At 35.0% G+C, this 22,833-nt stretch overlaps 1 protein-coding gene across 4 annotated transcripts in view; it reads right to left on the bottom strand.

The window, feature by feature from the left end:
- Nucleotides 1-22,833, bottom strand: part of LOC150095560 (DNA-binding protein RFX2-like) — a 663,123-nt gene that overhangs the window by 530,197 nt on the left and 110,093 nt on the right. For all 4 annotated transcript variants that reach the window (XM_090410808.1, XM_090410810.1, XM_090410811.1 and 1 more), the window contains exon 4: nucleotides 4-165. In XM_090410808.1, coding sequence (XP_090266934.1) covers nucleotides 4-147 — 144 coding nt within the window. In that variant the 5' untranslated portion in view covers nucleotides 148-165. The remainder of the gene's footprint in view (nucleotides 1-3; nucleotides 166-22,833) is intronic.

The raw sequence follows: 22,833 nt of genomic DNA on the forward strand, positions 1-22,833 counted from the left end.
TACCTGACTCTGTTGTGGCTGTTGAGATGACTGGCTTACACTGCCTGTTGACTGAGACTGTTGTTGCTGTTGCGGAGCAGGGGAATTCTGGTGCACCCTACTTCGAGTGAGAGCCTGCATGTCTGGCATGAAACTCTGTGTTGCCATGGCAACAAGGCTCAAACGCTGTAGTTGTGAACATGACAACAGAAAATGCAGGATTTATATCAGTAAAAGAATGAAATTAATCAAACATAGAGATCTAAGAAAGCACTTTAACAGAAAATCTCCAGTTATATTAATAAGAAAACAACAGATATCAATAAGCTTACAAAAGTAAATGAACTAAATATGTACACATAAAGTTACTGGATGCATGCCTCTCTTGTATATTATGTTGCTATGGGAACACTGATGTTAAACATGTTTACTGAAGGCTGCTTTTATAACAACTGGTAATGGTAATCTCAAGGGCTTCAAGCAGTTAAAACTATAACACAAGGGGGGGGGGGGGGGCAAAAAATGAAAATGTTCCTGCAGTAGCAAAAATAGTAATAGCAGAAGTGTTTGTATTCAAAATTCTAATAAAGCACAGTTTTGAAAAGTAACACTTCCTGCAGTGTATCTTATCAGAAGCAACACTTCTTATCAGAGCCATGACATATTATCAAACCTCTACTTGCCTTACTGAAGATAGGAGAAGGGAAAAGAAATGAGAATACAATCTACAACAAAGTTCCAACAGTAATAAAAAAATTTAAAAAAAATAATTCTACTAGCGTTTTATGAAAAGAAGTTAAATGTTCTTATTAATAAAAGCAACTGATAATAAATAACTAATTGACGATTTGCTCACCAAATCAGAGTTGGCAAATGTCATATCTGATTTGGCAAGCTATATCTGAAGGCTTACTTTACTTTGTAAAGTAAGCTTTCAGATACAGATAAAAATATAAAATAAAATAAAAACATGAATTCTGATTTACCCCCAAAACAGATATTAAGAAGAGACAGAATTTGTAAGGAAATGTAGTGAGATTATCGACTGTAATTTCAATGAAAGAAGCACCCTATCTCATCATGGATGTTCTATTTTAAATAACTTAAACCACAATAAAAACATCCACATTTGAAAGGCTAACAAGTGCAATACAATACAATACAGTTATGAATCACATGGATGTGGTTCTGAAAACTGCTCACGTCTATAAAAACATACTGAAAAGAACACTGGCTCATGCCAGACTTTTGGGTTTAGTGAAAATTTACACGGTGAATTATTCATTATAATCAATTATTTTATTTAAAAATTTGACAGCCTCATTCACAACTTGAAATTTATCACAAATATTATATATCCTTTACTGAAAGTCTACTTTCAAAAAAAAAAAAAAAAACTTTGTAATAATCTTAAACATTTAACAATAAACAATAATGTCAACCTAGCTTCATTCAATACACCTTCAGAGAATAAGTTCAACTTTTTTCTTTGCCAGTAAAAATCTGAATTATATACAAAATTTAATAAAAAATCAAACAACATATTCTACAGAGGTTATGTTGACAATAAATAGCATATAACTAACACAGATTCTTTATTCAGGAGTTTGAACAGCTTTTGCAGCAATTCACAAGATAATTTATAAACATGATTCAAAAATTAACTTTCTAAAAACACAATACTTATAAATTTATAACCGTCATAGATCACAAAAACACAGCATCATTCATATGCTCCGTAATAGAGCCTTAAGGTCTATTTCAAAAGAAGTAGATGTACAGAGAGAACTGTCACAAATAGCTAACACCCTATCTCTGAATGGATACCCTTCTAACATTTTAAACAAATTACTTTTTAAAGACAACCCCCCTAACAAAGTGAACGGAGTCCCAATATGTGTCCACAGCTGTCATCATTCCATATATTAATTCAGTATCCACAAAATTGGCGAGAATGTTAAAAGCCCATAACATCAAAGTGGTTTTTAAACCAACCACCACGATCAGACAAGTCTTAAGATCACCCAAAGATGAGGTCCCTTTCTTCATATTTCGTGAAGTATATGAAATTCCATGTACGTGTGGTCTTTCTTACATTGGAGAGAGAGACCTCTAGAAGTTTTGAAATAAGAGAGAAGGAACATGTGGGGGATGTCAATCACAATAGAATAATCACATCTAGTTTAGCTCATCATTTCTCAACATCAAATCATGCTATAGATTGGAAAAACAGTTCTATGCCTTACATCGAGAATAACTACAGACACAGAACTTTCAAAGAAGCAGCAGTGGTGCTACGCACAAGCAATAATTTAAATAGAAATCAAGGTGCTATTCTTAAAGACATATGGAAATATTCCATCAATTCTCTCAGCTTAACAGAACTACAATATGCGAAAAACTACACAACACGTGGTCATGTACCAGATTCTGACTGAAGCATTCGAACGCATGCACGCCATCAAACACGAATTATCAAATGTAATGGCCTAGTAGTTACTAAAGTGTATGTTTTCATGTAACTTGATGCATTTGTTTTCACACCAGTACAGTCATGAAAATGCTAGACAGTGGCTAGTGACACTTGTTGACTCTTTATATTTTTAATCATTAAATCTTTAAATCTTTTAATTATTACGTCTTTAAACAATAAAAGTTCTTAGTTTTAATACATTAGATCAAATATGAACAATTTAACTTCACGGATGAAACATAAAGTTCGGTGCTTAGAAAAGGACAAATGCAAAAAAGCTAAGTTACTAAACCACCTTACATTTCTGAAGAGATGTAGAGATTTTGATGTCATTCCGAAGTTCTTAGTAGTAAAAGGACATATCCAATCTGCAACAGCCAAAAGAATATACTACAAGACTTCGTTAGGGTTAATCAGAGCAAGGATACAACATACCAGGTATGAGCTTAACATTATTGACGCGAAGTGCAGAGAACAGTTTGATGAAATATCTAACAGTTTGGACTACACGACTTGGAATAACATAGACCACTTATTACATCGTAGCTACGAAAAAAATTTTAGAGCAAGTAAAATCACACAAATTAAAAAATTTGAGGTACTTTATAAGAACAAATTCCAGTCGCACCAGGGTCTCCCTAACAACAAAGTGATTTTCAACTTATCAGATTACAGGCTTTCTAACCATGAATCAAAAATCCTTAAAAGGGGTTTCAACTTTGCTATCACCCTGAATTTTATTCCTAAAATGGATTTCATATGTGGGATAGAAAAAAGTCTTTATCATCTTCCAGAGGCTACAGCAAATACTATCAGATTCAATATTACGATTATTCTTGCCTCAGCAAAACCACCAATACCTAAATTTATACATTGGTAATCCATAACTGTCAGATTTTAGGGGAAAGACAATGTATACTAAAATATTAATTAAAAAATTTTAATTAATACTTTCTATATTTTGGTAATGTTACATTACCATCTTGAGGAAACATAAAAACAATGATATGTGCATGCAGGCACTAACACTAAACAAATATGGCTGAAGAAAACAACTCAAGTCGGTCCTAGAGTCCTAAAGGTGTCCCCTAGTGGGCTAAATTCGGTTGTCTTGGCTGTTGGGCTGATGTTCTAAGAATGCAAGCTTCCCATATTTGGGGCATGCATCCCAAACCTCAAAGTTACAGATCCCACATCTGTAACTTCTCTGCACAACTGGTTGTGACACAACTTTTTCACTGATAAATAGGATTTCTTCTTCTTCAAAGAGATCTTCATTCTGAAGATCTTTTGAATAAGCTCCCCATTTTTGGTTGCCTTGAGGTTAAAATTTGCTCCAAACTGTGTCAATTCTTCAGTTTTTTTTTTTTTTTTTTCATTATTGTTCAGTACATTTAAACCTTTCAAACTTAGGTACAATTTGGGACCACAAAGTTTTCCATGCCATTGGCAACAATTTTTGGCTAATAAAATCCCACAGTTTGCCAATGTCATCTATAGCCAGGGCCAGCAGAAGTGGACCTGTGTTGCAGGCAGGCACCACTACAAAGTGGGCGCTGTTTCGAAGTGTTACCATGAAGTGTCATTCTTTCTTTAAATTTTTGTAAACAAATTAAGTAATAAAATTAGGTAAGTCAATATAATTGCTGTAAATTTACAGCATCCTTATAATTAACAGTCAGAAAAAGTTACAAATTTACAAAGTTACAGTTACAAAAAATTCTTGTAAATTCTTTCCACATGATTATGACAAAAATAAAAATAAATAAATATTGCCATTTGTTTGATGGGCACCCATTTCAGCTTTGCAGGCAGGCGACATCCAGCCTAGTGCCGGCCCTGTCTATAGCCTTTCTCTCTGATGTTATAACTCTTCTAAAATTCTTTTAGGTCAATTTACCTTCTTTATCAGTTGCTAGGAAACACTGTTCAAATGTGAACTCAGGGTTCTTTTATTTTGAGGAATACCAAGGGTCTAAATTATAAGATGATTCATTATCAACAAACAGAAGAGTTCTTCACCAAGATATTAGTCTGAAGATATTCTATTTCTGGCATATAATAATTCACAGCCATTAGGAAAAAGAAAACCAGGACATCCTCTTAAACGATTCAACGATGACTTCTAAGGCCGGAACAGGCTATGCTCGGCTTAAATCCTTGATGATGATGATAATAATTCACAACCCAATTTTGAAAAATTCCACAGTTCATCTGTGCCTTTTAATTACCACTCATAAAAACCAGTGGGAGCTGAAATAATCCCATTCTTCTATGGTCTTGGGGTTTTAGAATGAAGAATAAGGATTTTGAAGTTGCTCTGAGGTATATGATCACAACATCAATGCTAGATTATCTCTCAATGCACTGTATCCTGGAAGCTTCTATTCATCCTTATAATTTATGTTCTTTTTCCAGATGAGCCAAGTTTAATGGAAGCTGAACAATAATCTGTGGCAAGTGATTCAAATTTTCCTACAAATTTGTTAGTTGTAATTAATCTGCTAATACGACTTCCCGATACTTCCTAGTTGGCTTGATCCCATTTTTTTTTTTTTTAGATCAGAAAATATAGTCTATGGATTATTAATTATTTTTATCAACACATCTACATCTTTTTCACATCTTTCTCTGCCAACAATTTCAGCAGTTTCTATTCTTTTTAACTTCACAGCATGTATCCTTACTTGATTATGTCTTTCACAGTTGACCAAGACACATTAAATTGGCATGTAATATCAGCCACACATTCACCTCTTTACGCCTGGTTTGATGATGCTCAATTTTATATTCAAGGCTGTACACTTTTTGGGTTAAAATTTTGTTTCTATTTGAAACCAAATGCACTAGTATCAGGTTTCCTTTTTTGTCGGAATGTCATAATTAAGTAAGCAGTTCACTAATTCCAAAAATTATAACTTAATTACTAAAGCTTGCTTTTTAGAATAAAACTTGTTCAAATGTTCTGATATCCAAAATGAATATTATCTCTTTAATGAAAGTGTCAGAGATGACATATGTCCACAGAATGCTTTATTTGTCCTCAAAAATAATTTCCACTGCCACATCTGTCTTTTAACATCTATCTGCAAAACCACTTAAACAGTTTCTTTCTTTTCTGCTTTGATGCAACTAGCACAGTGCTGGTAGTACTAAAGCAGGTGAAAAAGTGAAGATTTGTTCTTTCTCTCTAACTGGAAACAAAAATAAAAAATCTTCCATTAATGCAGAAATATGTAAAAAAAAAAGTGGCTCAAAATTTGGTAGGCATGAAAAACTACATTGAATGAACATAGCTCTGTTTAATATTTATTTTATGGCATGACATCTTCTGGGTTCAGATTTTACTATGCTTGTCACTAATAGGTGTACGACATTGCACTTGTTTTAGCATAGGAAGGAGGGGAGGGGATTTCTCATGCCTCATAAACTAACATGGATTTCACCATCACTTTGTAATAATGCAATAAAAACATGATTCATAATTTTTAATTGATTTTCATTTAAGGTGGCAAACTTGAAAAAGTTCCATCTTCATCTGTAATATAGAATTTCCAGATTAACTCATTCTAACTCCCCCACTACACAATGCTATTGAAAGTTTATTTTTCACTTGGTTAGACTATAATAAATTTAGTTTAATCCTTTATCCCAAGTGTGAGCAAACAAAGTTTGCACCTGAAAGTATCTTCAGGACTGGGGTAAGGTGGTACAACACTGGCCAACTCGTTGCAAAGGTGGAGCAAGCTAACATCATCCAAGTGTGATAAAGGATAACACTTGGATAAAGGATTAAACTAAATTTATTATACACAATGCTAATGTACAGTAAGTTTACAACCTGTTATGGGCCAGATTTATATTAAAAAAAAAGTATATGAAGGTTCTAGTTATGCATTTTAAAACAACTATTTAAATTTTCACTTCCCTTCCTCAAATTCCCTTCTATCTAGCAAATTAAACTTAAACTATAACTCAATTACTGAGTGCATCCTTCAATGAAAATGGGGGGGGGGGGGTTTCAGATTCTGCCATTATTTTCAGTTATGAGAACACAAAGAAGGAGAGAAATCAAAGTTACTCTTTATGCAACTTCAATGCTTAAGTAAACAGAGTAGTAATTCTTTACACACAATAAATGAATGCTGCATGCCAAGACGTAATGTATTTAATCTATCTGAACTCTTATAACATCTCTTTCTCTCTCTCTCTTCCATATCATGTCCTCAAAGCTTTTAGAAGTACTGAAGTTCCCAATATTCATTTACAGCTGCTACCTTTAGGCTTCTTTTCCATAGCTCTAGCTTCTTTTTTTATTTATCCTCATCCTCCCTTTCATGGTTCATCTCGTGCACATTCATTTGTTTCTAATATGGCCAAATTATTTACAAACAGCATCTTACAAGGGGTTTCTTATCATTTTCTTACATTGTATTAATTAGAAAAAAATTAAAATGAAAGTAGGATCCTAAAGAGATGCTGTATTTTTATATACTAATGCCAGAAGTAATTAGGAGTGTTTTTGGTAGCACTGGTTAGTGCAACCTCACCAAAAGTTATAGGCATTAGTGAAAGTTGGCCAACAGCAGATTAAGTAGTTAAATGGATAGAATGTGAAGGGTTTAGTATTTTCAGGGAATGATAGAGATGGTAGGCTGGGGGGGGGGGGGGGGAATACTGCTGATGATAGCAGATGAATTGCAGACAAAATGAATAGAAGATAGGCAGGAGTGTGGCTCTTCTTTAAAGCAGTCTGGTGTGTGATCAAGGCCAGTAAGACAAAATATACAGTTAGTTGTTGTCATAGGCCAGGGAGTTCCACAGATGATCTGGAAGCCATGCAAATACAAATTAGTACAATGAGTACAGGTTGAGTGATTATTATCGAGGACTTCAACTATGAAGATATAAACTGGAAGGAAGAAAGATTGCATGGCAGGAAGTTTAATGGAATTTATACACCTACTGAGAGATAGTTACTTCAGGCAGCATGTTGAAGGGGACTAGGGGAGTGACCTGGACTTGGTCATAGGATCAGAAGAGCTATCCATAACCAAGGTGGCCACATTGCCTCTCACTGGTGAAAATGACCATGCAGTCTTTACTTGGGAGATTGTAAAACATCAGGAATATTCTCTCAAGAAGGGTATATGTGAAACTACAACGTACATGACTATAACAAGACAAGTAGGAAGCTTAAATCAGTGCCATGGCATAAAACACTGCAGGGTAAGGATGTTAGTAGTGCATGGGAGAGTTAAGGATCATCTAGAGGAAGCAATATTAAATTGTATGCCTAAGGTAAGGAGGGTTAATTAGGTAGGAGCTAAATGGATAAGTAATATCATTAAGCATGAGCTACAGAAGAAGGAAAATGCTGTGGAGGGTATATAAGGAGAAAGGCAACCAGCAAACTCACAAACAGTACAAGGCTCAGGCAGGAAAGGTGACCAGCATGGCAAGTAAGGCAAAATAAGAATATGAGAGGAATCTTGCCAAGCAGGCCAAAGGAAATCCCAAAGAATTCTTTCATTATGTGGCAAGTAAGAGGAAGAATGAGTTTGAAAGATTAATCATAATGAGTGATGATAATGGCCGCAAGGTGACAAAAACAGATAAAATAGTCGAGTTATTGAGTAACCACAATGAAAGGGTATATCATCCAAGTGACATTACTGCTTTAACATGTGACAGACACTTAATGTGGGAACAGAGGTTGATGAATTGGAGTTTCTAAGGATATTGCGGAATCTCAATGTAAATACAGCTATGGGATTAGATGGGATATCAGCTAGGGTTCTTTGAGAATGTGCAAGGGAACTGGCAATGCCTCTGACTAGGTGCTTTAAATTTAAGTCTAAGCTCTGGTAGAGTTTCAAGGGAATGGAAAGAGGGCAAAATAATTCCCTTGCATAAGGGAGGTTCTAAGACTATAGCAGCAAATTGTAGACCTATCAATATCTCGGGCATGATGATAAAAGTAATAGTAAAATTGGTCAAAATGAGAATTCAAGAATGGATGAATAAAGATATGATACTGTATGAGGGTCATCATGACTTTTGTGAAGAGTAGGTTATGCCTCAATAATTTACTTTTCATAATAGAGTAAGAGCTAAGTTGGATAAAGGAAATGGTTAAAAGAAGATTCTCTGAATTTCACAAAGGCATTTGACAGAATACCACATGGAACTGTTACACAAATTAGAACAAATAGGGATGAATATGTGGATAAGAGAGTTACTGCTGAACAGATATCAAAAAAAGGTATATGGAAGGGCAGAATCAAGGTGAAACAGGTGACAAAGTGGTGTGTTGCAAGGTTCAGTGCTGGGACCACTACTGTTTATTTGTACATAAATGATATAGGAAATAACATAAAAGGAAATAATGAGAGTAATAGTTAATTAAGGTGATGTAGAGAGCTTTCAGAATGATTTAAATAGGCTGTCAGTATGTGTAAAAGATAATGGGCATCAGTTTAGTGTGGAGAAATGTAATGTTATACATTTTAAGATAAATTTGGTTGATTTCTGAGAGCTGCTGCCGATTCCAAAAATAGTCTCTCTTTTTTGAATTTTTGAATTTGCTGTGGTGGAACATGGTGATTTTTTCCCATGAGATCCTGCGGGTGAAATAACCCACAAAAGAGAGATTATTTTTGGAATCAGCAGCAGCTCTCAATCAACCAAATCTTAATAAATACGGTTGCATTAAGCTTCCTAAGATTATCATCAGAGATCCCACCTTACATTCTACGCCACCTACAACCACCCTTAGAGGGCACTCCACCTAGATAGGACTTTAGTGTCACCCACGTGGTTGGGCTTAGTATCGTGTGTTATTTGTGTATATGTTACATTAGTTTTTTTGTAATCCCTGAAGATGTCTCAACGACTGAGATGAAATATAGGAAGTATTCAATTCTGTTTTAATCCTTTCTGAATGCTGTATACAATCCATTAAGCCTTCAACATGATGTCCTCACACCACTTAAGCATCTACACATGTATTAAAGAACACATTAACAAGTACAGATAAGGAAGTTGTTATTCCTCTTTATAAGGCCTTGATACATCCACAGTTGGATTACTGTGCTCAGATCTGGTTTCCTGGGTTTCTTGGGGATGAGGAAACAGTGGAGAAGATTTAGAGGCAAGTGGCCAAGGTGGTGAGTAGTCTGGAGAATGTTCCCTATGATGACAAATTGAAGGTGTGTGGCAGAAGTTGGTTGATAGGAAAAAAAGAGGGAATATGATAAAAACATTTAAGTTACTTAAAGGGTTTTATAGGAGTGATGTAGGGAAATGTTTCACCACTTGGTTAAAGGGGCCAGAACAAGGGTCATCCCTGAAGCTGAATAAAGGTGTGGTCAGTTGTGAGTGTTTTGTCTGTTAATGAGTTCGGGGGACGTATGATAGTGTGGATAGTTTGCCTACAATGAGTCTTCGGACTCCATGGAGGTGCCCACACACAATAATAATAATAATAATAGTAATAATTAGTACTGGTGAACCTTGGTGCACAGTGGGATATAAAATTGTTGATTTCAATGCTTACTTAACTGTCTTCTAAAAATGTTCAAGCTCTCAATCCATATATTTGATTTCCCCCAAGCCTTTCCATGTCAGTTTGGCTTCCAATATTCAGTAATATTTCATATCATATTATGTTTAATTAATCATATTACCTAAGACTGTGGGATTTAGGAGTTTTTTGCCCAAATCCCTCATCCTACTTTTTTAGTTTCAAGAATCAACTTTTCCATGAAAGATGGTCATACAAATAGTAGTATTTTATTTTAACTGTGGATTTAAAAATTCTCCCATCAAAAAATAACCAAAATATGAAAAATACAACAAAAAAATTGCAAAAAATAAAAATAAACCAAAGCCTCCCAAAATAACACCAAAATTTATAATAAAAATAAAAAAAAACACTTCATATCCATTTTACCAACATCCGAGGCATCAATTCAAACATTAATGATATTCAACACTACTTAACATGCATCAAAATCTGATCTCTATTCTTAACTCAACCCCAATTGGCATTCTCCATGACTACAGTCACCCAACTCAACTATTGCAACTACACTTTTCATGATAAGTTCTGCAAAATAGGGAGGAACATGTGCTTTGTCATATCAAATATTCCTTGCTGAATGCTATCGAACATGGAATCCCCACTTTTTGATCTGCTCTGATTCAAGATTCCCTTAACTCACTTCACAGCCTTCATTTGCTGACAACCATGTTACCATTTTAGACTACTTATCACTAAAAGTTGATTTCATACAATCCAATTTGCAAAATTGTCTTCCTAGCTTCAATAACACAAACTGATTTTCCTTCTCTAATTCATAGATCAAGTCCACCAGTTAGCCTAGTGGCTTTGCGCTTCACAACCATATGCCTGGGGAAGGAGTATCCTAGGTTCGATTCCCGTCGACAACGTGAGAAGCTTAAGGATCTTCCTCAGCCATAGCCAAGTTAGCCGGTCTTGGGCGTGGACAGCAGGGTTTTTTCCACCAGTTTATCTGGGGTTTTTCATCCCACAAGCAGGCAAACCAGCCCCGCGAACACACGGGGATACAGTCAGGAATACTTAGAGGCATAGGGCTGACCATCTTATCCTCGTATTTCAGTTATGAAATTCAAGCGTACTTGGAAGGTTGTGGGCCTTAAAGGCCTGTTAAAGCCACTGGGATAGGATAGGAATTCATAGATCAAGCCAGAAGGGAAACTGCATCATTTGCCATCAATCATGATCTATCACAAATAGTTAGCCTAACAACCAGAACATCAGATAACCCTCACCAGTTTTCCAACATTCTGGACCTTTTCTTAACCAGATCTCATTTCAAAAAACACTAGGGGATGTCTGCTTTCCTCTTGACAACTCTGACCATAATATTATTCAAGTCTCATTTTCTACTGGTCATTCTTCTCCAAGCCAGCTTCAGCCTACTACTCTATGGCACTACAATAGTGCCAACCGCGATGACCTCTGGAATTTTTATGCTTCTTTTCCATGATTAGATTATTCACAATTCTCATCCAAACATATGCACAGAACTAATAACTGAAATAATCCTCACTGGAATGAATGCCTTCATTCCCCACTCTGCTGCAAAGCCACAAGCCATGATTCACTAAAAAAATGTACTTCTGAATTCCAGGATAAGAATGCAGCTCAATGGCTCAAAATCAAAAATTGCAGCTTCTCATTCAGCTCACACTACAAAAGGTGTAAAAAAAAAAAAGTATCAAAGCAGACTTCATGAAAAAGAAATGCAATAAGCTTGCCTCCTACTCAACTGACAGTCAAGCCATCTAGTCCCTCACTAAGGCTGTTGGCCATAACTTCTGCCCTTCCTTGTTTCCATCTCTCTCTCTCTCACACACAGTCTAATGGTGCCATAGTAACCTCAGCCAAAGATAAAGCAGACCTATTAATATCAGTCTTTTCCTCCAACTTTTGTTTTGATGACCAAGGCAAAGCGCCTCCTGCACTACTACAAACTCCCCAATGCATACTTCCTGTGATCATTTGTCAGAAGGACATCAAAAAAAAAATCCTGATTAATCTTGATACTAATAAGGCACCTAGTCCAGATAGTATTTCTCCAGTTGTGCTGAAAACTTGTGCCTCAGAATTAACATCCATCATGCATTGCCTATATAACCTGTCACATCTGACATCAACCCAACAGCATGGAAGCAAGCCTTCATTCAGCATGTACCTAAAAAAGGGTGATAAAAGTCAGTCATGAAACTACTGTCCCATTACTTTCCCCTCAATGAAAGTCATGGAGAAGATGATCAACAACCAGCTTCTTTACTGCCTGGATACCAATAAATTAAACAGCAATCACCAATGCATTGTTTGTGCTGGTACACAATGGTATGGCATACCACTGCATACCGGCACCTTTATAACAGTGACATGAGACATACAGATGTGGCACATTTAGAAATTTGTAATATTGAGTGATTTTTTTACACATTTACATAGAATATAAATAAGCTTAGTTATTTGATGAAATTTATAAGTTCATTGTGAAGATATCTGCAATATAAAACTTTTTTTACATCCACTATATAAAATTTTTATTAAAATTATTGTATACATTTTACTTATTTTTTTTAAATACCTGAACAATAAATTTATTCTTAATAAACTGTGTGTTACATACTTAACTTGCTGTTCTTATTTCGAAAATGTTATCCCACTACGAAGTAAAAATATCAATAAATAGTTTAGACTTGAGGTCCCCCCCCCCCATATCTTTTTAATTTCATTTTCTTCTGCTGGCAAAGAATGAATGCCGGCACCTATTTGTATTACAAAACAAGCACACTGGAGATCACCAATATGGATCAGCTTTATATCTAAATGCACCCACTTTATATTTCCTACTCACAAAACCTATGATAATTTTGCTAGAGCAGTTATGTTTACAGCCAAAAAATAAATTCTAGAGGCAATTAAACCAAAAGATTTAAATCTCAGGCTAGAATGAATATAGCGACTTGGTATAAAATGATTTCCTTATAAGCAGTGATCCAGAGATTGCCACAAACAGTGTGGACACTTCAAGAAGACAATGCTGGCTGGAGACAATAGAAAGGTTCAATTTCAAATACTTAAGTAAAAAAGCACAGAGCCTTTTACACAAGTTGAGATAGAGAGACTACAGGCAGATTCGAGAAACTAACTGAAGATATACCAAATGTGATTACCAATCATATAAGTATTACAAGATCTATCAAAATTAAAAAAGCATACAAAGCATATCAAAAAGAACTTCACCAACTTAAACAACTCTTCAAGCCCATCAGAATTGGAATTTTCGAGATTTTTCTCTATATCTTGAAAATTCCAAGGCATTGATTTATCATTGAGAGACATAAAAGCTAGGAAGGCTCTGATGGCATCCATAAATAATTTTGCCTGAACAAGGGAGCAAATACCAAAAAGTGGTATGCATGATTCTTTTTTGATATTCTGAAAATAAGAATCATACTGAAATAGTTTCAGATGAGAAATATCATTACTAAAGTCTGGTAAGCCAGAGGTTCAATGCACACTTCAGACTTATAGTGCTACTTAGCTATATGTATAAACTTCTAGAAACTATAGACTCACATGTGTGCCACAGTAAAAATTAAATTTATTAAGCAGATATTTCATCTGCATAAAGGCATTTCAATAAAGAAACAGTGAAGTGCATGTGTTAATTTGGAAACACTCTATGTAGGCAGTTTTGTATGCATTAATAAATTAAAATAGATTGGTTAAAAATAAAATATAAGAGATTACAAATTTATTTAATACAGTTGAGGATAACAACTTCCCAAACTTTTGGATTAGTAAGGCAGTCAATTATGATTGAGGTTAGGTTGATGAAGTAGAGCTTCAGCAATTTCTTTGCTGTTTTGCCATTGGATTCTGTGGCCAGTGTTTTCAATTCCATGTTGTGCCAGACCAGATTTGTGAGGGTTAAGCTGGATGTGGTCTTGATGTTTAGAGATATGTTAGTGACAGATCTTTCTGTTTGTCCATAATAAGGCATGTTGCATGAACATGGTATTTTGATATATGCCTAGTAGCATCAGTGGTGAGAGTTTGTCTTTTTTGGTAAAGATAGCTAGTTATGAATTTGGTTGATAGGTTTATAAGTAATGATGAGTTTATATTTTTTATAATTTTTGCCACCCATTCAGATATGCTTTTCCTGCAGGCTTCTTCTTGTATGGGTTGCTGTATAGGAGAGTCATTAATTATTTTTTGGAGTTATTCTTAGATTATAACCATTTACTAAGGCTATTTCTTTGAGTTTCCAGTTGTTGTTTTAGAACTTCTCCAGAAGAACAAATCTTGTGAGCTCTTGATACTAGGGATTTTAAGATGTCACATTTTTGAGATGGATGGTGGGCTGATGTATTGTGGATATAACAACCTGTAAAAGTTGATTTTCGGTAGACAGAAGAGGAAATGGATCCATATTGATTACGCTGAATGTGTACATCTAGAAAGAAAATACCTTTTGATGATTCTTTTTCTGTGTTTTCCTACATTTCCCCTACATTTTCATATTTGAAGGTGAACTTCAAATATGAAAATGTCGGGTGTTGATTTTTTGTTGAAATGATCTAGTTCTAGGAGACTCCAAACTACAAAGACATCATCAATATACCACAGATAAACTGTTGCTTTTGGGTCAAAAGATTCTTTCTTCTTCTAAGGTGTTAAAGATAAAAGTTGGCTAGGTTAGGTGATAGGGATGAGCCCATTGCAGTTCCTTCCTCTTGTTTATATATTTTATCTTTCCACATGATGTAATCAGATGCAATTTTAAATTTGAATAAGTTCACTATGTCTGATGGAAATTTTTGAGCAAGAAATTCTATTGTCTCTTTGTGAGGGATATTTGTGAACAGAGAGAGAGAGACATGTTAAAGCTTACCAACATGACTGTATCTGTTAATTTAAGGTCTTTTATTCTTGCAAAAAATTCTGTGGAATTTTTTTATCGGAGAAACTGAGTGGCCAATGAGGGAGTGGTGAAGGTTAGACAGAAATGTTGAGATTTTTATATCTTAATTTATAAGGTTTCTGCCTAACCTTCTAGCCCAAGGATCCCATGGGAAAGTGCCAAGCTGTTATACAGATCCACAAATAAACATGAACATTGATACAAAGAAAGTGCTGAAACCCTACTTCATTGACCTAACTCAATTGTAATGACTGCCTTACTATTCCAGAATGTGGGAAGTAGTTATCCTCAACTGTATTAAATAAACTTGTAATCTCTTATATTTTATTTTTAATCAATCTATTTTAATTTATTTTTAGCCCAACAGTTTTAACTCAAGAACACACTGTATACAGTGTGTTCATGTATACATAGAGGGATTCCAATTTAACTGCACCCAGCAAAGGTTGGCTGATTGGTAGAGCCTCTGCTACTAATGGCTCAGCAAAAAGTTAAGCAAGTTTCAGTGTGGTTAGTAGTTGGAAGGGATTTTCAATCATTTGATGCTGTTGACACACTCTCCCTCGATGAGTCTTTGGACTCCCTGGAGGTGTCACATAATAATAATAAAATTCTCTTATTGCTGTTCACTGTTTGTACTGATGATGTCTTATGATGCATAAAACAAAATATCTGCATAATAAATTTATTTTTTACTGTGTTACACATGTGACTCTATAGTTATGGATACTCCACAGGTCCTTATTATACAAAAAGTCCTAGAAAGGACTATTTTCAATAGAATTAACAATATCATTATGGATTAAATACCAATAAAACAAAAATGTATTAAGCCCAACCACAGCTGCTGTGCCTATATTTGATATTATTTATGGAAGCAGATTTTCAAAAACATCTAAAAACTGCTGCAGCATTTATTAATCTTACTGTGGCTTATGACACTATTTGGATGGCATGAGGTTTAATATGATTAATATTATTATTATTAAGAGAAACCTCCAGGGAATCGGGGATTCATCAAGGAAGGCCACATATTCATCTGCACATCAATTGTCATACCTTTTCTTGAATTCATTCACACTACCTGCACTAACAGCTTTCAAAGGTAATCCATTCCAGTCATGTATGAGAGAAAAATCTAGCTCTCACCCACTCTCTTGACTGCATTCATTCTCAAATGGATGCCCTGTCATATTCTCCCCAACCTCCATAAAATGAAAAATTCCATCTACTGGTATCCTTTATGATCCCCCACCTTCTAAGAAGTCTGCAAGTCTTGATCATATTACCTCTCTTTTTGCTGTTTGACAATGCCATTAATGTAAAGATTGAATAACAATGGACCAAGGACAGATCCTCTGGAACAACACTAGACACCTTAAATCTTGTAGACTTACATCCCTCATATACCATTTTTTTTTATATCTATCAATCAGCCATCCTGTTACCAATGCTAACATTTTATAATCTGATCCCATATTCTTCAAATTATAAGTTTTTCATCAGGCCCACTCTTTTTGTTCTTCAGACGATCTTTTACAGAAAGAACTACAATATATAACTTCTTCCTTTCTATCTAATGGTTATAAGAAATGCTTCATTAAAAGAACTTTGAGTAGTTTTAATATGCCTTCCTTTTCAAACATAGAAGAAATAACGTGCATTACTATCCATTATGTACAAGGCATCAGTGAACGTATAGCAAAAGCTTTAAAACCACTGAATATTTTTGTTGCCTTTCGACCATTTAGAAAAATCTCCACTTTTCTCACTTCTCCTAAGGACAAGCTTCCACATCTTAATCATCCAGGTGTCTACCAGATTCCGTGCTCTTCTAGATTATCTTATTTCAGACAATCTTATTTCAGTCAGAAGATCTGCCTCTATTCGGCTAGAAGAACACCAATCTTATATTGAATACTTTAAACCTGAAAAGTCTGGACTTGCAGAACATGCCATCTTCACTAGACACAGAGTTCATTGGAGAAAGACAAGAGTTCTTCACAAAAGTCAGTTTCACATGGAATGCCTTTATAAAGAAACATGTGAAACTCTACTTCATTCTCCTAACTTAAACAGATCCGACGGCTTACGTTTATCCCCTTTATGGGAGATAGTACTTTACAAATCAGCTAATCTTTCCTAACTTTTAATTGTATTGATTTTTTTTTTTTTTAAAGGAAATTTATTGACCCTTTTAGTTATCTTACACCAGCTACTTAGGTGGCACTTTTTGGAATTGTCAGTTATTGTTTAATTTGAGCTTAATATGTACTGAAGATGCCTGTGACACACAGGCGAAAATTATACTATTAAATAATCTTTCTATGTGAGTTTTTTCTGTTATTAATTTTGTATCGATCTTCAAATTATGCAACAATCTGCCATGCTGTATCCTGTCAAAAGCCTTAGCAAAGTCCAAACATATCATGGTGTACTCATTCTCCTTATCTAACAGAAGGTAACATTATTACAAAAGTGAGTAAGTTGCTCAAATATGACCTTCTATAAGTAAATCCATGCTCTTCATTGCAAAGTATAGATTCTCTCTCTCAATCCATTTCTGAATGTGAGCTCTTTACCAACCTTTTCAAAATTTTGCTAAGGCTCCAGAGATACAGATAGGTCGATAGTTATACACATCACTTAGACACGCAATAAAATTCTCATACATTCTTTCTATTCTTGTGGAATCTCCCCTGTTCTAAGAATAAAATTATAAAGACTAGCAAAGAAACAGCCAGTTCAGCTGAGCACTCTTTCAGCATCTGTGCTGATATCCCATCTGCTGCTACTGCCAAATTCTTATTCAGTTTGTACAACAGCTCTTCTGCCTCCTCCTTATATACCTAAGTTTCTTCATCCAGTAAAGACGTATCAGTGAGCTCAATGTGACATATACCAGGTTGGTGGCTTTTAGCAAAATGAGCTGAATAGTCTGAATTAGTTGAACAATCTGTTCCGCATACGTCACACACTGGCCACCTTAATTCAGTAGAATTATTCTTACATACTCATTCTTTCTTTTACTTGCAACATAAAGATAGAATTCTTTAGCGTTGTCTTCAGCTTGCAAAGCCAGATTCTTTTCATACTCGAATTTAGCTTTCAGTTATAATCTGACCAGATAAGTGATATTTTGAGTAAAAATTGATGAATTTGCATAGTATTTACATAGTACTGTTTACTTTTAGTATTTTAACGTGTCTGGGTGATTTTTGTATGTTTTTTGAGTATTTTAATAGTAAATTGATAGATACGATTATCTGTGCACATGGCTCCCATAAAGAGGAATACAAAGATGGCGTCCAGGTCGCCATATCTGTCTGAAAATCTTAACTTAAAAGACTTGATTCAGTATACCGTTTGCGAAATGTATGCATTGAGGAAAGCAGTTGGAGTCTGGTTAAACAATGATAGTGGAGTAAATGTGTGCAAAAAGTGTAAAGAATGTGAGGATTTAAAGAATGTTTCAGGTTGTGTGAGTGATATCATTGTCGAAAGTGAGAATCATGATAACAGCGATATTCGAGGTATGAATGATGATATTTGCGAGGTAGTACCTGATAGCTGTGAGAGTGGCGTTGAAAGAGAGAATAAAGTTAAGCATACAGAACAATTGAATGAATCATCGGAGAATAAAAATGTTGACACTGATGCAATGAGTGAAATAGCTCTATTACGCGGAGCAATACATAGAGTAAATCAGCAGCTGGAGAGTTGGCAAAAATCTTTAACAAGCGTACCGACTAATAATCGGCAAAAGTATGATAGAAAAAATAAGGGTTTGATAGTGAGCGTGAACAAAATGAAAGAGCGTGTGTTATATGGAGATTCCTGAGTAAGAGGTGTGTTAGTTGAGAGTTTAACAAAATTGTACCAACCTGGTGCGAACGTAAAGAATGTAAGTGAGTCAATGCAAAAACAGCAGGTGAAGGAATTGATAGTGGTAGTGGGTACAAATGATTTAAAAGGAAACAAAAAGACTATGAGTGAGGATGTGAAGGAATTGCTTGAGGTAGCAAAAGAAAAGAGTGAGAGAGTTAGGATGGTGAGTCTGTTGCCTAAGTATGACAGTGAAGAGTATAGAAGGAGGGCCATAATTGCTAATGACTTTATGCGTGAATTATGTTTGATGAGTGATGTGGAATTTGTGGATGTATGGCATGAGTTCGATGGGCGAAAGGATTTATATAAAATGGATGGTTTACATTTGAATGGATTTGGTGTGCGGAGACTTGAAAAGGTGTTGTCGAATGTAGTGGAAGTGAATGTACAGAACCAGGGAAATTAGTGTTATTAATGGGGGAGGGTAGATATGCAGATTTTAGGAAGACAGTTGAGTGTGTGAATGTGTGTGTAATATGCCCAAGAGAGTAGGAAAGACCACGATTCAGAATGGGATAGTTAGTATAAGGCATCAACATAGGGATGGGACAAATCGGCTTCTGCAATTCATGCATACAAATACCAGAAGTATTAGGAACAAGAAGGAAGAATTTTTGGCCTTGGTTGGTACTTCCAGACCACAGGTTATTGGCATTAGTGAAACATGGCTGACAGAAGATGACACAGCTAGTGGTATTGAATGTGAGGGGTATGGTGTGTTCAGGAGTGACAGGGAGAATAAAATGGGGGAGGTGTGTTATTGATGATAGCAGATGAGCGACAGCCAAGGAGAATTCAAGTGGAACTACAGGATAGAGAAAAGAGCACATTTGAGGATATTTGGTGTGAGATTGAATCTAGCAGAACAAAATACACAGTTGGGTGCTGCTATAGACCAGGTAATGGAATAGATGGTGGAGATAGTATGCATAAGCAAATAGAAGAAATGAGTGGAAGGAGGATAATTATTATGGGGGATTTCAACTATGGTAACACTGATTGGAAGGAGGAGAGGATACATGGGAGGAAGGAATTGGATTTTATGCAGTTATTAAGGGATAACTATCTGCGACAGCATGTAATGGAAAATACTAGGGGTCACAGAGTGCTTGACCTAGTAATTGCATCTGAGAATTTGGCTGTAACGAATATGACCACGTTGCCAACAATTGATGAGAGTGATCATAGGGTCTTGACTTGGGAGGTGGCTAAAGGTGTGGAATTTACAATTAAGACAGGGTAAATGTGGAATTATCGGGCTGGTAAGTATGACAAGCTTAGGAGATTGATTGGTACAGTGCCATGGCATGTACAACTGCAAGGGCTAGAAGTTGACATTGCATGGGAGGCGGTTAACAAGTGTTTGCATGAAGCAATGGCTGACTGTATACCAAGGGCCGGCAGAAGCGGGCATGCAGAGCATGAAGTGCATGCGGACACAGCTACGATGGGGAGCGCCGCTCCCAGGGAACGGTTCATAAGTTAATTTTTTAAGAAACAAAATTTTTATCATAAAAACAAAAAATTCTTAGAATGATCAATATTAAAATAAATAAGGCCGGATACACCGAATAAAAATTTTAAAAAAAGTATATTGCCGCCACTTTAATCAGCCGGCTGTTTACAATTTTGCAGCTAGAGCAGACTAAATGCTAGCCTGCAGAATACTGTCTACTGCAATCTATCTAAAGTGAAACGGTGAATGGTTTTTATGCGCAGAAATGAATTTTCGTACAAAACATTTGTTGCTAGTTAACCAGTCATATGGTATGCATCTCAGTAGACTACTGACAGTAGCGCAGTGTGACTATTATTTCGTCTCTGTGTTGTGTTGTGTAATAATTTCTTGTGGGTATAAAATAGAAATGGAATCAAAAATTTAAAAAAAGTTATTCGGTGCACAAAATCGTAAGCATCATGCTGCGAAAGAAGCAGATATTAAGAAACAAACTGGGACTCTTAATAAATTTGTGAAAATATTAAAATATTCTGATGCAGATTGTAACCAACTCGATACATCAGAAATCAGAGTTGAAGAACCGAGCACATCATCCAGTTTGCATGAAAATATTATTGCAACTATTGAACAAGATAAATGAACATGATTTAAGTGAAAAATAGTTAGGATTTAGTCAACTACAACAAGATTTAGTTGTAGTTGACCACGAAACTAACACATTGTTAGTGTCTGTAAATTTAGAAGATCCAGGTGAATGGGAAAATATTGATGAAAAATTACGAGTTGGTTTAATTGAAATAGGGCATGTTCAAAATAAAAATACAATATATCCCAGTAGATACATATGGTCGTAAATTTGGCGACACGTATTATAATAGAAAAATGGAAAATAGGGAGCTCGTGCCAAGAACATGGCTCATTAAACTTTAAATTCTGTTTTTTGCTTTTGTTGCAAACTTGTTGCACCTACTGAATCAACTGAATCACCTACCGAGTCTTGTAGAAGGTTATAACGATTGGAGAAATGTAAGTACAACTTTACATAGACATGAGACTAGTTTAACTCACATGAAAAATTTCTTAAAATGGAAGGAACTTGATAAAAATTTAAAAACACAAAACTACTATTGATTTCCAGACTCAAAGCATGTATGAAATGGAAAAGAAACAACGGTCGAGTGTTTTAGAACGCGTGATTGAAATTATAAAATTCCTTGGTAGTCGAAATTTAGCTTTTCACGGATCATCTGATAAATTATATGAAAGGAATAACGGCAATTTTTACGAAATAATACTACAACTACAACGAAACAATAGGGTACACTATTTGAGTAAAGACAGTCAAAATGAAATATTGGAAACTTTAAGTAACGCAATCAGGGATACAATTTTATTATCAATTCGAAAGTGTAAATATTATTCCAAAATTTTAGACTGCACACCTGATGTAAGTAAAACAGATTCGCTTTGTTTCCTGTGACAATGGAATTGTCAATATCAGAGAAAACTTTTTAGGTTTTGCAGATATATCAGATTCCAAAGGAAGTGGTTTATGTGCAACAATAATGGAACAACTGGAAAAATGGAACATTCCCACTGAAGACATTCAAGGTAAAGGGTATGACAATGGGGCAAATATGAAAGGGAAAAAATATGAGCTCCAAAATTTGCTTTAGAACAAAAATCCTCGAGCTTTTTACGTGCCATGTGCTGCCATACTCTAAATTTAATCATTAACGATGCAGCCAAAGTGAATGCAGATACAATTAGTTTCTTTTTTTTTTTTTATATTCAAGAAATATAAAATTTCTTTTCATTCTCTTACAAACGTTGGGCAATCCTTTTATAGTTTGTAAAAAATTAACATTGAAACAGCTAAGAAATGCAATGGGAAAGTAAAATTAATGCAATCCGCCCTCTACGATATCAGTTAGGAGAAATTTATGATGCACTTTTTTGAAATTTTAAATAATGAAAATTTTAATAAAGAAACTCAGCATGAAGCACAAACATTATGTGCTAAAATAAAGGACTACAAATTTATTTGCTCTCTTATAACTTGGCATGATTTACTTAACAGAATTAACCCTGTGAGTAAAATGCTTCAAGACAAAAATATGAACATTACACTTATCTATCGAAAATTTAAAAATATTCTTACAAGAGTATCGATCAGATACAAATTTTAAAGAAATTCTAAAAACGGCAAAAGAACTGAGTGAAGAGGTGGATGGAGAACAAGAATTTAAAACTGGTACGGAAGTTCGATGACGAAAATAGACACGACAATTTGACTACGAGCATCAAGACGAAACAACACCACAATCACCAGAAGATAAATTTAGAGTGAATGTGTTTTATACACTTCTAGACGTTGCAATGTGTTCATTAATAGAACGTTTTGAACAACTAAAAACATATTATGATAATTTCAATTTCTTGTATAGATTACTACAAATTAATAACGAAGATTTATGAAAAAATTGTGACGATTTAAAGATTCTCTTGAAGGACTGCGATAATAAAGATGTAAA

The sequence above is a fragment of the Typopeltis vanoorti genome, chromosome 20 (genome assembly GCF_054136105.1).
Source record: "Typopeltis vanoorti isolate ZY-2024b chromosome 20, IOZ_Tvanoo_1.0, whole genome shotgun sequence".
Classification (NCBI taxonomy): Eukaryota; Metazoa; Arthropoda; class Arachnida; order Uropygi; family Thelyphonidae; genus Typopeltis; species Typopeltis vanoorti.